This window comes from Sinohyriopsis cumingii, chromosome 13 (genome assembly GCF_028554795.1).
Source record: "Sinohyriopsis cumingii isolate HCF-2022 chromosome 13, ASM2855479v2, whole genome shotgun sequence".
In the NCBI taxonomy this organism is placed as follows: domain Eukaryota; kingdom Metazoa; phylum Mollusca; class Bivalvia; order Unionida; family Unionidae; genus Sinohyriopsis; species Sinohyriopsis cumingii.
Window position 1 is genome coordinate 34386616 of NC_142973.1, and position 16526 is coordinate 34403141.

General features: G+C 32.6%; 1 protein-coding gene across 2 annotated transcripts in view; it reads right to left on the reverse strand.

Moving 5' to 3' along the window:
• The window catches only part of LOC149785182 (uncharacterized), a 39620-nt gene extending 23972 nt beyond the window's left edge, over positions 1-15648 (reverse strand). The window contains exons 1-4 of one of the 2 annotated variants that reach the window (XM_089931187.1): positions 15474-15648; positions 14156-14327; positions 13024-13158; positions 5366-6065 (exon numbers count right to left, since the gene is read on the reverse strand). In XM_089931187.1, coding sequence (XP_089787313.1) covers positions 5366-6065; positions 13024-13158; positions 14156-14170 — 850 coding nt within the window. In that variant the 5' untranslated portion in view covers positions 14171-14327; positions 15474-15648. The remainder of the gene's footprint in view (positions 1-5365; positions 6066-13023; positions 13159-14155; positions 14328-15473) is intronic. The other variant, XM_089931188.1, reaches the window with a different exon arrangement.
• Between the last annotated feature and the right edge of the window lie 878 nt (positions 15649-16526).

Consider the following 16526-nt stretch of genomic DNA (forward strand, 5'->3'; position numbering starts at 1 on the left):
ACATAGAATACAACGGTCAAAAAGATGATCATTTACACTGGTATGTTTCGACAAAGTATGCAGAAGATGTAGGAATTTAAAACTCGTTCGATTTGTTTTGATCATCTGTACACATTGACATGTCCGGAAATCAATTGTCTTACTTATAAATTAAATTTCATGTTACCTTTGACTACTTATTGTAAGATCGAAGAGTGTTTTTAGAGTATACATCATCTTGGAATGAAGACTTGACAGCAAACCTCCTTACGAGTTTCCAAATTTCATTAAAAAATAAAACCAAACTTGAACAATGTAAAAATAAAAACGACAATATGGAACAAAAACCCTTGAAATTGCTACTTTGCGAAAAGCAGAACATTCAGCTGAACTTGACAAAAAACACAAATACATTCAAATGAACAGAAATGCAGAAACTTAAATATAAAAAGATAGTTTGAAACAAAAGATAACCACATCAAAGAAATGACTAAACTTAACAAAACTGATATTTTTCCAGTCTCGAACATTCTAATACAATATATTGCTTGTTAGGTCGTGCAGCTGTTTTACTTATATTCTACATTTTGTCAAAAGGCAAAGTTGTTATTCTTTTTAAACTTGACGAAAAGACGAAACGTATTCAAAGGACAAGGTTAGAAACCACGAAAAATCGGAACCACTAAAAATATTAGGAAAGCTCGTACAAAGTACGGCATGACACAACCATACTTTAGCCAAGCTTGAACAATGTCAGTTCAAATCAGTGAAAGACTTGCCTTTTAGATAACATAGTTTTCTAATACACAGACGTCCAGTGAAACAAAAATATTATTAATTCTGTTTGCTGAACACAGTTTAAATCTGCTTTTGAAGACGTTATTTAAGATTCTCACCCCAGTCAATCATAAATAATCGGATAAACACGAAACTATTTATTCCTTTTTGACCCATAACTGCCAAGCTGATAGAACATGGACTTCTACCAGTTAAAATTTTGAACACTGTACAGGCAACGTAAAATCAAAATTAACATTGCTAAAATGATTTCATATTTCTGGTTAATATATAGAAAGTTTTAACCTAAAGGCAACCATTTGAAACAAATATTGAGGTTGACAATTGGTCAGCAGCTGTAAAACTAGTTAATCCAATACATTTTAGTCAGTTCACCAGATACATGCGTTACCCCAAACCTTTACATCTTGGTCACTATCATCGCTTTGCCTACGAATAAATGAGTACTTAATTGACAAAAGGACAGAATTTCTGTTTTAAACATCACGACAAGGAAATGCTACAATTAATGTAGAAAGCAATATGAACTAAACTTCCCCACATAAGTAAAACCTCGGTCAGGTCGTGCTCCACAAACAATTTACGACAGAAAAAAAATGATTTACTTAAAGAGATCCAACACTAGAGATGAAATAGAAAATGCAAAGAAGAATACTAATTGTGACATTGGGTGAAGGTTATCATGGCTGCACTTTCAGATGGTATGAGTGCAACAGAGGCTGGATAGTTACATATAGTTACAAGGAAAATAATATAAATGCTGAATATTTTGAAAAGTACCCTAAACATTTAATCTATCTGAGCAATACTTAACAGGTCATAGTAATTTAGGATTGCCTTTAAACATTAATACAAAATCAGGGACGAAAGCTTTAACAGTCCTAAGGAGTGCAGATCAGATATCAAACATCCAAATACATTTACACCTAATCAAACAGAAGATTGAAAAACGAATTCAACTTTGTAATGAGCAAAAAAGGTCTAACATTTGTTGTTAGGATGGATGAATCGATAAAACTTGAAAATGAAAAATACGTCTTATGAAAGAACAAATTTAATTACTAGGCGTTTGTTTGATTTTTACATTATTGCGAGTCAGAGAAGACGGAAGACATTCAAGTAACACACACACACACACACACACACACATATATATATATATATATATATATATATATATATATATATATATATATATATATATATATATATATATATATATATATATATATATATATATATATATATATATATTTCCGCTGTGGATAAGTTGATTAAGATTGACAATGGTCAAAGTAGATCAATGTTAGGATTCAAATCTGCAAGAAAGTTATAAATCTAAATATTCAAGACACTACATATTATTTCCTAATTATCTATTATGGGGGCAATCTACTGACCTTTGTAAAGCTTTCGTATAGTGTTGAAGACGCCTTGCTAGTTTTTGCAATATTATACATTTCAATATGAAAACAGCATCCTTGTTTGCACAATATTTCATAATTTTCTTGTTAAAGCGAAAAGAGAATAACATGCTAACTTCTTATGTCAGATTGAGAAGCCAAACATCTTTGGATATTTATCAGCATATAATCTTGGAATTACATAAAACGGTCATATTTTTGCAAAAGGTAACATATACGATCAAAGCAGTATAAACTGTGCTGCTCAAAAATACAATTTTGCCAACCTTGATATAAAAGGTTGACAGCTAATATAACCAGGGTAGCTTTAATGGTATACATTTTAAACAAAACAATATGGGCATTGGTGCAAAAGCATAAATCTGTTATAAAGGACCTACCGCAAGAATGTTTTAATTTTAAGACATTTTCTATTGCATGAGAAAGAGGCAACAGTAACTGTTTGAAGAAAATAGTGCCATTTCTGATAAAATGAAAAGAGAATTTGTGGTTCTCAAAGAACATCTGAGAAAGAAATATTTAATGCCATTTGATTGTCTCTTTGGAAATATAATCGCAACGGAGGCAACATATGCCAAAAGCCCCACGGTACCTATATGTTTAACGTAATGTATTTATGTTGTCAGCAAAACAGTGCTCGTTATCACATATCAGTAAAACAACAACAAAAAAACAACAACAAAAAAAAAAAAAAAAAAAAAAAACGTGTTCAATTTTAGGAAACAAAATATACTATCGTTTTGTAAAGTTAATACCAACTATTTCATCATATCATCTCTGTCCTAGTAGAGCTCATGAGCGTATTTGGCTTAGCTATGGTGTGTCATGCATGTAATTCCTAAGCAAATTTTGTTCTCTGTCAGGAATAAATCTTAATCTGCTAATAGTTCCATTTGTCGATCCAAAAGAAATGTAATAATAAAAAGGGCTTAGATTTTAATTTTTCAGACAGACACTATCAAATTCCTACAAACAACTGTTACAGAGCATAAACATAACTTTCATCACATTGTAATACAAAGGTCACCTACTTAAGCGATCGATGTCTTTTACTGTCCAGCTATTTCTTTCTCACAGACATGACACGAAATATTTCATTGTCCTCAATATTCACCCCATATATATATATATATATATATATATATATATATATATATATATATATATATATATATATATATATATATATATATATATATATATATATATATATAACTAATGACTCTATTTATAAAACATTGCATTTGTATGAAATATTGTTTGGATTATTGAAAACAAAACATATTCCACGTCATATAAAGAGAACACTATATATATATATATATATATATATATATATATATATATATATATATATATATATATATATATATATATATATAATACACGTGCTGTGAAATTCAACATACAATTTATTTCCCTAGAATACAGTGCAAATTTTAAAAGAACCTATATTATTGTGAGTTAAGTCCCAAATAGTCATAAAAGTTGCATTAAAAGTACAAATTTATAGAGTATTCCAATTGAATTCCAGTGGTGTTCCCAATTAATTCCCATATTGAATGTGCTGATGTGCCAATAATCATAAACAGTTTGGTGTGCTAACGGTCTTAATGTATCACAATAATATAATCCAGGATGTCTTTGTATGAATTCGCAATAATTTCCAAGAGTGTGATTTAGTCTGAAAATGAACAATGCACACTTTGTAATTCCAATCAATAATTTAAATAATATATAAAATGGTATCAAATTAATACAACTAAATTTATCTATGAACTTTTGTTAATTAGAAATTAGTAATTATAAAGTAAACAACATTTCTATAGTACATCAAAGACACATCAACATATACCATGATGAGAGTCATTTTCCCCATCAAATTTGCAAACAACTTGCTTCTATAATATATAAAAAAAATTCCAAATAAAGCTAGACCTCAGTACATATAAACTTTCTATGAGAACTTTTAATCCAATTCATAGAGATTTTACTTTGTAATTTTAAATGACAGAGACAGATTATCTGTGTAATTTGTTGTATAGAAATAGAAAACAAACACGTATGAATAGTCATGTAGGTCAAGTAGACATGTACAGAGGCAGAGACAGAGATAGATAAAGAAAGACAGACAGACAATGCATGAATGAAAGAGAGCATCCGTGAAACATTTATGTTGATGTAAACTCTGGCAGGAACCAAGCAGGTTATATTACTAACATATTCCACAATTCATCCTATCAGCTTTCCATGTATAATGGTATTTCGTGTTTTCTTCGCTCCGCTCAAAGCAAATCGACTGCGATAGACAATGCTGAGCACAGTCACTCACATGAATGAATCAGGTTTGTGAATTTTTAACTCAAATATCTATACTACCAATAAATATATATTTTACTTTTTGTTACTCCTTTCTATTGTTAAATGTTGAATGTGATTTTAAATCGGAGTCGAAATCCAAAAATATTATGGTTGTTTTCTGGTAAAAGCCTTTAAATGCCCCCCCCCCCCCGGTCCTTCTATTGTGAGCAACTATGCGAAACGGTGCAATGACTGGAGAAATGTCTCATTCTAATCATTGGATTGTCTGTAGTTTCTTTATGGTAAAGCCTTGTTCATTTGTGATGTGACCATATGAAATGTATTTAAATATAGAAAGAAAACCCCAATCAATCGTAGAGATCTGATTTACAAGCAAACTGACTTCAAAGTCAAATTAAATATTTTTTTGACATCTAATGATATGCACGAATAAACAACCTTTCTTTCCTTGCTCTATATTAAATTAAATCCGATTGCAAATTCTTCTAAGCAAGACAAGTGAACTTTGGTTAGTAACATATACTATCTGGTTTTGGGGACTAATGAAGATTTTTATTATTTTACTCCAAAACTGAAAATTAAAATGTCTGATTATTGTATTATTTTAGTTTCAAAAGAATAGTAGGCGTCAATAAACATTTTGACTTAATCGCAGTCCTTATAAAAACAGTCTTTGCGTAAAAATAAATTGGATCACATTTATTGCTAATATAATTTGTCAGTTTTCACAGTAGTGTGTTAATGATATCCTGTTTACCGGATATGGTATATATTATAATGCAAGTTTGTTGTCCTCCCCCCTTGTCGGGTCACTCTTAAGATCGATTTAAATGAATACTCACTGAGCATAGGGAGGCTAAAATGATGAACTTCCAAGAAACCTAAGTTTTGGTAATGCCGAAAAATTCTGGATGCTGTCGAAGACAAATTACTAACAAACACAACAATTTTATCCACTCCCATATTCTTATTGTATTCTAGCCACTCCACGGTTAAATTTGCGTCTAAATTTCCAAAAGCTACCTTGGCACACAGTGCTAAGGTATTGTTTCCTGGCTGACGATATGGAAACACGGGCGCCACGTATGTTGAAATGTCCGAGGTACAATGGTAATGTTTAACTGTTAGAGTTACTCCCCTTGGTTTCGCTGATGGGTGAGGGTTCATACACTCAAATCGGAAACTCTGTACCTCTGCTTTTACATACGTTGAAATTTTTCTTACTTTACGATTTCGGACGATTCCATTTTCATACAAGAAACAACACGACAAATTAGTGTCCGGCACTTCGAAGTGTTTCCATGCTATTAAGCCAAAACTGGACCATGGGGCAGTGGACTGATTTTTCATCTCTGATGTATTTAAGCCAATCACTGAATAAATGAAAATATCTGCATGCATAATACGGGTGTACACATTCTTTCCTTCTTTGAATTTCATAAAGTACTCAGTGACCTCAGTCACATTCACTGTCATGTAGCCCTCTGTTGTGTTTCGGTAAAAATATGCGTTTTCTTTTATATGCGCTGCCGGACGAAAATGCTGAAAAATAAGAAACGCATTGAAATAAAAAAAAATATCACATTAGTGCTAATTTCAAAGGAGATTTATAAACCTACTCTGATAATTTCAATACATTTGAGAGTCTAAGTGAGCTGATGTTTTCGACTAGCTTCATAAATTGCATTTCAACTGAGCATGTGTAAGCTGATATTTATTATATAACAAATATGATTTTGTTTGACACAACAGCTGAAAATAATGTACTGAATTATGTGAGCACTGCGTCACTTTCAAAATGCTGATGAGACCGCAGATCACTATGAACCACCATCAATGTGAAAGTAGGTTATCTCCATACTTTTCACCCATGATGCACCAGATCGATGTGTCGCAACCAACCAATCAATGCAGTTATGGGGGAAATGTCCAAAATAGCAGTTATGGGAATGACATCACTGTTGTTTGAACGATGTCGCAGACAAACCAATTGGTAAGACACAAACGTTTACAAATTACCTGCCTATGATAGCGGCTTATCAGTTTAGGCCGGGTAAAAACGTATGTACTGAATTAACTTTGGAAAACAATCTAATACTAGTCAACACGCATTTGCATAATGTGACGTCACGACTATTACTATTACATTCACGACATGCGGACAAATGACTAATTTCAGTTTAAAAACGCGGTAAATAGAGGATATGTGCGTTTTTTTTGTGGAGATATCTAGACGATATTTCTTTTTTTATATATTGCATCTTGAAATATTTAAATATATTAGTGGTAGAAAAGTGATACCGCCACAGTAGCAATACCACCCTCTATCATCGCAGTGAGGAAATCGTTGGAACTAATTTCTTTTTATCATTCAAGAAGGATATCTGCCCTTAAGTATGCTACTCAAGCCTTTTATTTCCATATTTAGGCCGATTTTTTAAAATTATATCTTGTTACTGCTCTCTCTCTCTCTCTCTCCATATCAGTATGAAATGGCCTTAAAACTTGTCAACAATAGACCCTCTAGTGTACATATATGTAGTCAACGAGGTGCCATAATGAAATGCTAAAAACCAAACTCAAAACAGAAAAAGGTAGACTTGAGTTATTCACTTTTCAACATGAATCAATGAAACTGTCTCTGGCGGAAAATAGAATACAGGACCTGTTGCTATGCATCACCCATACAGCATGCTATACCTGTAACCTTCTACAACAAAAAAGGTCCACATTTGTAAAACGAGGAAAATCGTGATTAAATAATATTTGTAAAGTAACAGTTTGAATCGCATCAAAATTGCGTTTGAAAATTATGGACAAAGTGAGCGTTATTTACTTATGATTGCGAAGCAAATTCAGTGACAACTGAAAATTGGATGCAGCCCCTGTACCGAGCAGGACTGTAAACTTGCCAAGGTCACACAAAAATTTCACGTTTGAATGTAGAAAACGAATAAAAAAGAAAAAACGAATTCCAAGTCATTAACATCTTTTATTTAAAGATTTTACGCTCTGTACTTTGTTACAACAACTCTGAGATGTTTCTACATTTTCCCACCCCAAAAGTATCAATCCGCATATGAACTATGTTAACAAAAATAAAAATATCTCTTCATTTTCGTGTGAATGCAGTCAATAATTTAACAAAATACGTAATTTATAGAGTGATATGTAGAAGTTAAATTTGTAAAACGTTGCTGTCCTAAAATTATCGGAAACTGAAGGAACTTATTTTTATCGATGTAGTAATGCAGCTGTTAATCACATTGGCACATATCCATCCAACCACTTGACCAAGCAACATAAAGCAACATCGCCACTAGTACAAATACGATTCTTTCACCTATTTGGAATCGGGTCACAATTAATACTTCCAGTTCAGTACCCACGAATGTAGTTCTAGTCTATTTTTAGAATATTTTTTCCTCTCTCATTTTGGTGGTGATAGAAGAGTTTTATTTATGCATTTTTGGTAGGGATTTAAAGGTAACTGTTTATTCTTGATAATATGAGCTCAGGGTGTTGTTGTCTGTGTGTATTTCGGCGACAGTGCACAGTGAGTAATAAGGCCTTGGTGACTGTCCGGAAGTGAAATCTGTGTTCTGTTTACATGCTGCTATGTTGACAGTCCAGCATCTCAAAAAAGAGCAGTTCAACCTTTGACAAGAACTTCACCGTGAAGTCATCTTTGAAGGTATTTTAGATTAACATATGATTTGCATTGATTGTCACACAGTGGAAAGGTCAGTACTGAGAAACAAATGTAGAGAACATATAGTAAAATTAATTGTGTTCTATGTCCTGTCAGGGTAGTATTGGAGTAAAGCTTAAATTGTTATAAAATCTTTATTATCAATGCTAGAAACATGAAATTTGAATATGTTATATATATTGACTTTGAAAATATAAGAATGAACTTAAAAGTAAAAAATTAATTTTATTTTAAAATTGTTAATAAAATTTAAAAAAATTAAAGAACATTAAAAATTTCCCCCTAAAATGCACATATATAATATTTTTTGCAATGATATTAAATGTTATAAGCATGTATATATTCCGACACCATATACAAGCTCCAATGTTGGATATTTGTCACATTTTGTCAGAGAAAATATCTTTGTAAGTCAAAATGAGACATTCATTTAAAATACACGAAGACAAAATTATAATTTGTATTGGTCATTCAGACTATTTATTAGGGGTCCAAGCAGTTAATTTATGTGTTTATGATGGGGTCGCTTCCTGAGTAACACACATCTGCTTGTATAGCCTTCAGTAATTGTTTATAAACATAGTTATAAGGTATTTAGTGAGAGGACAGAGATGAAAACTTTATACTAGAACCTACTCAAGTTCTCTACTAAATCATTTTAAACTGTCTGAGAATGAAATACAGGTCAAAGGGATAAAATATGCTTTCTCCAGATATATTTACCCTTGGATGTAAGACAACAGCAAAATGATGTAAGATGAACACAAAATGCATTCCATTTTATTGTTCAGTTTGGTTAAGATATTGATTGGTGTAGTGCGGCATTGTGACCTATATGATGTTATGGGAATTCTAATGATCCATCTTGCTTTACGCTTTATTAATTACTAAAAATATTTGTTAACTGACACTCTAAAGATTACATAAGAAATATTCAAACAGATTATTTGAATTTAACTTTGTACAACTGATCTTAACATGGTTACATATCCCACATGAACAAATATCCATCCATTTTAGAATGTTTGGGATCAAAAGTTCACATTCAGTACATCATATAGGCTGACATTGTACCAATAGTAAATCCGTAAGGCACATTTCTGGCTGTGTGCACTGAAAATATCCCAAAATGTTATTTTCATCATGAATATGCCTATGTATGGTAACATATTTCAATTTAGTACTTTGACAGAGTGCGGTATTGAAGCATCAGCTGATACCTGATTCCATTGAATCAATGAGCTTAATAATTGGTAACCAACACTCTTAAAAATACACTATAAATGTTCAAACAGATCATTTTAATCATGTTTGCACATTTGATCTCAACAAGTACATTGTATATGTCCCACATATGCAAATTTCCATACTTGTTTACAAGTTTTGGGGATCAGAATTTCACATTTAGTTGATGATATAGGATTTATTGGTACCTATAGTTGATCTGTGTGACCACATTTGGCTGTATTCACTTGCAATATCCAAACATTTTATTTCACTCATGAATAAGATTGCTTATAGTAATATATTCTAATTTAGTACATTGTCACTTGACTTTCATGTATACTGGTATGTACTAATGTTTGCACCAATGATCAAACCTCACCGCCCCAACATTGCCTTAAACATTATAATACATAGGCTACCTGATTAGTTATTTAACTTGTAAATGGCTAAATATGCTTCTAGAAACCTCCTATATTTTTAGGATGAATTTATCACTTTAATACATGGTCATTGCTTCACATTTCTGAGTGTCACTCTGTCATGTTTAATATTTTTCCCCATGCTTGCAACCTTAATGTAATTTTGAAATCACCGTATCTAACACATTTTAACTTCATTTACATAGATCTTACTGTTTTCTAGAATTAAGTTAAACATACTGTATCTTTTCAGGTCTAGCCTGGTATCTGGTACAAAGTGTTAGAGTTGGATCAGCTTGGAAGCTCTCCAGTAGTCCGGTGGTGATAGCAAGGTTTCATAAGGGCATGTGTAGTGTACTGCCATAAGTGACCAAGATTAGTTCATATCACCACACTGATATATAGCACCTCAAAGACATGGCTTAGGTCTTCACGAGAGAGATCAGCACCATTTTTCAGTAAGGTAGAGCCTCACTAGAAATTATTTTCCTATCCCACTGCCACCTTTTGTTGTTATCGACATTGAAATGGAATGCATTTTTGCTATAAAACATGGTAGTGATCCCATTAGAACTTTAAATCTGAATGTGCTATTAGTTATGGAAACAACTGCCTAAGTTCCTGACACAATAAATGTGGAACATAGCACCTGTCATTGTTTCTTTAGTGTGTACACCCATAAGCATATGGACAGGCATATTGTGGTTTGCTGCCAAAATCACTATGAGCTATGTTGCTTCACTACCCCTGGGAAAAATGTTATCAGTTGTACAGACCCAAACTACCATTTGTTTTAAATACTATTCACTAGTCAACTTTTCTATCTAAAATTTGTCAAACTGTGTTTCAAAACTTGTATGAAAATTCAAGTTTTCAATAAAATTTAGTTTTTAAAATATAAATGTTTATTTAATTTGCCATTAAAATTTAATTTATCAATATTTGTAACTTTCAAACATATTTGCAGACAGGGCTTATCTTGTATTACAATTAGGTTTTTACTGCATTGAAAAAGTCCTATACTTAAGGAAGATATAGCAAATTTAGTTTTGGTTTCTCAAGAGCACTTTGACCAAAACTTGCACCCTGTGGAACACCAGCACTACACACTTTCTGACAGGTGTCACACGTTTTGTTTGCGAAAAAATTCAAAAAGACTTCATGTATAAAGTTGAAACGGGTATAGCATGCAAATATAAAAGTTTGGCTAAAATTGGCATAAAACATGGCGCCTGTCAGGAATCGGGTCACAATTAATACTTCCAGTTCAGTACCCACGAATGTAGTTCTAGTCTATTTTTAGAACATTTTTTTCCTCTCTCATTTTGGTGGTGATAGAAGAGTTTTATTTATGCATTTTTGGTAGGGATTTAAAGGTAACTGTTTATTCTTGATAATATGAGCTCAGGGTGTTGTTGTCTGTGTGTTTTTCGGCGACAGAGCACAGTGAGTAATAAGGTCTTGGTGATGATCCGGAAGTGAAATCTGTGTTCTGTTTACATGCTGCTATGTTGACAGTCCAGCATCACAAAAAAGAGCAGATCAACCTTTGACAAGAACTTCACCGTGAAGTCATCTTTGAAGGTATTTTAGATTAACAGATTAACATATGATTTGCATTGATTGTCACACAGTGGAAAGGTCAGTACTGAGAAACAAAGGTAGAGAACATATAGTAAAATTAATTGTGTTCTATGTCCTTTTGATGAATTATATCTATTATTCCCTTGATGCATAGTTGATATCTAATCTCTCTCTCTCTCTCTCTCTCTTTATATATATATATATATATATATATATATATATATATATATATATATATATATATATATATATATATATATATATATATATATATATATATAGAGAGAGAGAGAGAGAGAGAGAGAGAGATATATATATATAATAAACTGACTACGAACAGTGCAAAACTAGTATCTAGCTAGCCTAGGCGCTTTCGACTCTTAATGAGTCTTTTTCAAAGGCAAATACAAAACATAGACAAGACAAACCAGTAAAATAGACAAACCGTTGTCTTTGTAAAACTTTACATGACTATGACTTGTTGCGGATGCTGAAAGATATTTTATATTGACCTAAAAATCAATGAGCCATAGCGTCATCTGTTATTTTATGTACATTTATTTGCGCACAAATTATATCCCAGATATTTCATTGCTGTAGCTGTAATTATAGGTTATTGTGTGAATAATAAGCAAATTTAGAGAATTATTGAAAAGTGAACATCTGGCTAAAAAAAGGTAATTTTATTTGTGAATAACTGTCTTTTTTCTAGTTTTCTTGGTTTAAACAGCTTGGTTTCAATGTTCTATGGCGGCGTATCCAGTAAGATTCCTTTTCTTTCCTGGTTTCGGAACTCCATTTGGGGTTGTGAGCAATTGTTATAAGTGTTATATCACTGAAAGTGTGGCCAGGGGAGGAGAAGTGTTCTGCGACCGGGCTTCTGTACAGCTTCTTTGTCATCCAATCAGATCTATGAAGGTTGATCCTTTTGTGTAGCTTTTCAGTTTCTCCAACATAATGAATGCTACAGATCTTACATGTGATGAGATAAATTACATTCTCTGTTTTGCACGTTTTGTTTGATCCATGTATGTTCAGTTTTGGTAGTATCCATTTTATAAGACGACATACAATGAATAAGCCAATAGTATATGGGCGTGTACAATCTATGGCTAATGCAATTTCACCAATTCAATTGCGTTGACTTTCTTGTCACTCAGGTCACGTGTTCATTTGACTACAAGAAGGATTAGTCGGGTTCGTGAAGCCTGTACTAACGTAAACAACAAAAAAATAAGGACGCTGGATTGTATTTAAATGAGTATGACACACATTTCAAAATATAAAATTTTATGTGTATGTATATACTGATATGCATTAATGTGAAACAAGTCAACAAGTAGCGTTTATATATATATAAATATTACTTCATATACACATACTGTACGACAATGGTCTGCAATATAAAAGTGAGCTTCTCATAAGAAAGACCCCTTAGAATTCAGGACCCTTTGGTTAAATCAAGTGGATGTATTTAATTTCAATTATGTATGTATGTATGTATGTATGTATGTATGTAGTGGGAAAGAAAGAGAATGTTAAAATTTGGACAACTTACATGTCTCTCCACTGTGAATATGAAGAAAGAATATAACACAAGAGCAAGATCTAACACACACAAAATGGCGAACACCACCAGAAACCGTTTAAATACCATTCTGCATCTATTTCTTAGTTTGCAACAACGAAAAACCTGAAAAAAAAAGTCATTAGAAGTGAATATTATACAGGGGTACCGCAATGGAAACTAATGACTCGATTCAACAAACAAAACTGTTGGACATGTTGACAGTGTACAAAGCGTTGCTAATAGAATATAAGTAAACTATTCAACCAGTGCTCATAGAAGTTGTTTATGGTCATAAGCTCAAGTAATACTGATCGACAAGGCAGTGTCGTTGACAGGGTTTGAGGTGCCCGGGGGCTAAGTTCTTTAGTTTCTCTTCTACCGAGGAGCCAAGGGACAATAAATCACAAAAACTATTAATAATTATATCACAGGTCCAAATGTATGACGTTCCCATTGAATTCCAGTGGTTTTCGAAAAAAATTCCAACATTGAATGTGCTGATGTGCCTGTAGTCTCGAATATGCTTATACTCCAATGGACTGGGACGTGGCGATGTGGCGATGTGCTAACAGTCTTTTGATGTATCATAATAATATGACCCAAAATATCCATGACTGAATTCGCTATAATTTCATATTAGGTATTTAATCCAAGAAGTATTAATCAGCACTTTGTAATTCCAGTGAATAATTATAATTAAATAGATCCACCAAAATTAAAAAATGAAAACAACAATAAGACTGATTCCGCTTTGGATGTGTTATGGCAGGAATGAATACTTTTTCAAGTAAGCAACATTAATATAGAAAGCTAAGTTACAAACATAAAGCCAGGATGTAGGCCAGCTTTCTTTATAATACATTTATATTTCCATATGAAAACACACATTTCCTGGACTCAGATTCAAATAAAAATGTTTACCTCCAAAAATAATGATCTGAATATTTATTCTGTAATCATAGATAAATATTAGCTATGTAGTATGTTGTTTACTAGTCACGTATACCCTTATTTTGAATTTGGACTATGGCCAATTACATGTCAACATAACATAGAATCATTAAGGAAAGCCGACAAACAATATAAGTTAAATATACATAACAGAGTGTTAGTTTCTAACCTCTTTCTGCCCCATCTCCTAAATACAAGTTTTGTGAAGATTTTCCCCCGTTATGATAAGGTGAAGGTGAAATAATGTGAAAATTTCACTTGCGGAGAGACTGTTGACAGCGCCCACTTCGACTAGCTCTTGGGGCAATTTCATTCTCTCCCTTCCTCAACTCCTCTCGCCACTGCCAAAAGGAATCATCATTTGACCAGTCAAAGCAGGCTCAATCTAAGTCTTATAATTAAACAACGCTTGAGACATGTTTCTGTCATCTTTTCTACACTATTAAATTCAGATTAACAAGTGTTTATCGTGAAATTGTTGCAATAGCTTTTTATTTTATTTTTTGTTGTTATCGGTCTCCCACGAGTTAAAAATAATCTCAAACATTGTGTTGCATAATTAATACAATTTACCAAATACATGTAGTTACTGAGTGCAAAATTAACAGTGTTACATGACTCGAATAGGATAATCAACTCCATAAATATTGTGTGATACTTCAGGCTCAATGAGCACTTCATCACTGTGGCAAATTAATTTCCAGTATATCAAATATAAACGCTTATGATGTTGGTACATACATAATTAATCAAAGCATTATTAAGGGAATTTTCTCATCTCAACTGAAGCCATCCAAAATGGTATTAATTTATAAAAATGGCTCAGTCTAGATAATTACAGATCAATATCAGTTCTGCCAAGCATATCCAAACTGTTTGAAAAGCATATATCCAAATATCTCTATTGATCCCTTTGAAAGTTCTATTTTAATCAACCTAACCCTAGAATTAGACGGAACAACTGTCAATTTGTGTAATAAAACTCACGATTGGTTGCTTGCTATGACAATGTCGATTTAGTTGGAACCATATACCTTTACTTTAAGAAGGCTTTTGATTTAGTTGACCATACCTATTAAAACACTTACATGGAAACTTGAAAAGTACAAATGTTCTAACTTATCTCTGCCGCTGCTCAAATCGTTCATATCTGACAGATCCCAACAATTTGTTATTGGTAGCATTAAATAAGAGCTGATGTCCATCAACAAAGGAATTCCACAGGGATCTATTTGAGGACCTTTCTTGTTCTCCTTGTTTATAACTAACTTGCATTTATATATACAAAATTGGAAAACTGATCTATATGCTAATGGTACTGCTTTGTATAAGTCTGATTCTATGTGTACAATGCGATGTAGGCGAATAGACAAAAGTGCAAAATATCTCTCAAAGAATTATAGCAAGTGTCTCCAAAACTGAAATAAAAAATGTTGAATATAATAGACGTTTTAATTTGAACGTTAATGATGTCAAAGCATGCTTACCTCTGTAAAAGGCCAGACATTGCTTTTTCGGAACACTCGAATAGAAACGGCGTGGCCCTACTGATTTCGCATATTTATCCACACGTCGCAATAGTAAGATAATATTAAATAGGAATTTGAAAACGTGTAATTATATAAACCCGAGCCTTCTAATGTCAAACACGAATTCATTCACTTTCTTAAACCTGATTTGTAACCATTTTCTTCCCTCGCTTTTTGTTTCAAACTAATCAATGTAACATATGGCTTAGCAATCAGTACAGACTGTTATGGTAAAGGTCTAATTGCTTTAAAAGATAGTCTGACTAGTTTGATTACGTTCACTTCCTTATCAATTTGATATCCAATAGACTTTTAATTGATGCCAACGTCTATTATGCAATTGTATTGAAAAGTTTATCGAATTAACAAGTTCCACCTGTTGCAATTTATAAATCAGTAATTTATATATACTGCGTAAGGAAGAGAGTTATAAACCAATTACGTGACAGCTGTCTATATTAAGGAATCATCTATCGTATGATGAATATGCCTTTATTAAAAGTAATTTGTTTACAATTATATTTATATTGTATTGGGCGCTGGTCTTGTACCCTGCCATGTCGGATGTAATTCTCGATCATGAACATTTTGTCTTTGCTATGCGTGCCTAAGAACCGGCCCTTTCCCTTGAGCTCCATTCGCGCTAAAATATTTTCTATTGTGTTTTAAAGTTACATGTGACGCTTTGTTACAACCGTTTTCCCACGTACACGGAATCTGCAAGAAGTCTCATTCAGCTTCCCATATACGGTTAACTAATGTGTACATTTTACGTGGCATTTGTTTGAAAATGAGATTTAAAATCTGAAATGACTGTAATTTCTGTTCATATATTCCGTGACATGGGGATAGGCTAACTAACTTTACAATATGTTTTTCTCTCTATCCGCTGCTCATTGATGTCTTCCAGCTTGAGCTAAATCAATCCATTAATGCTATTGTGATTATTTCCCAGATTACCTTCGTATATTTTTGGAGTTGGTGACGTCAGATCTAGATATTAATAAGTTG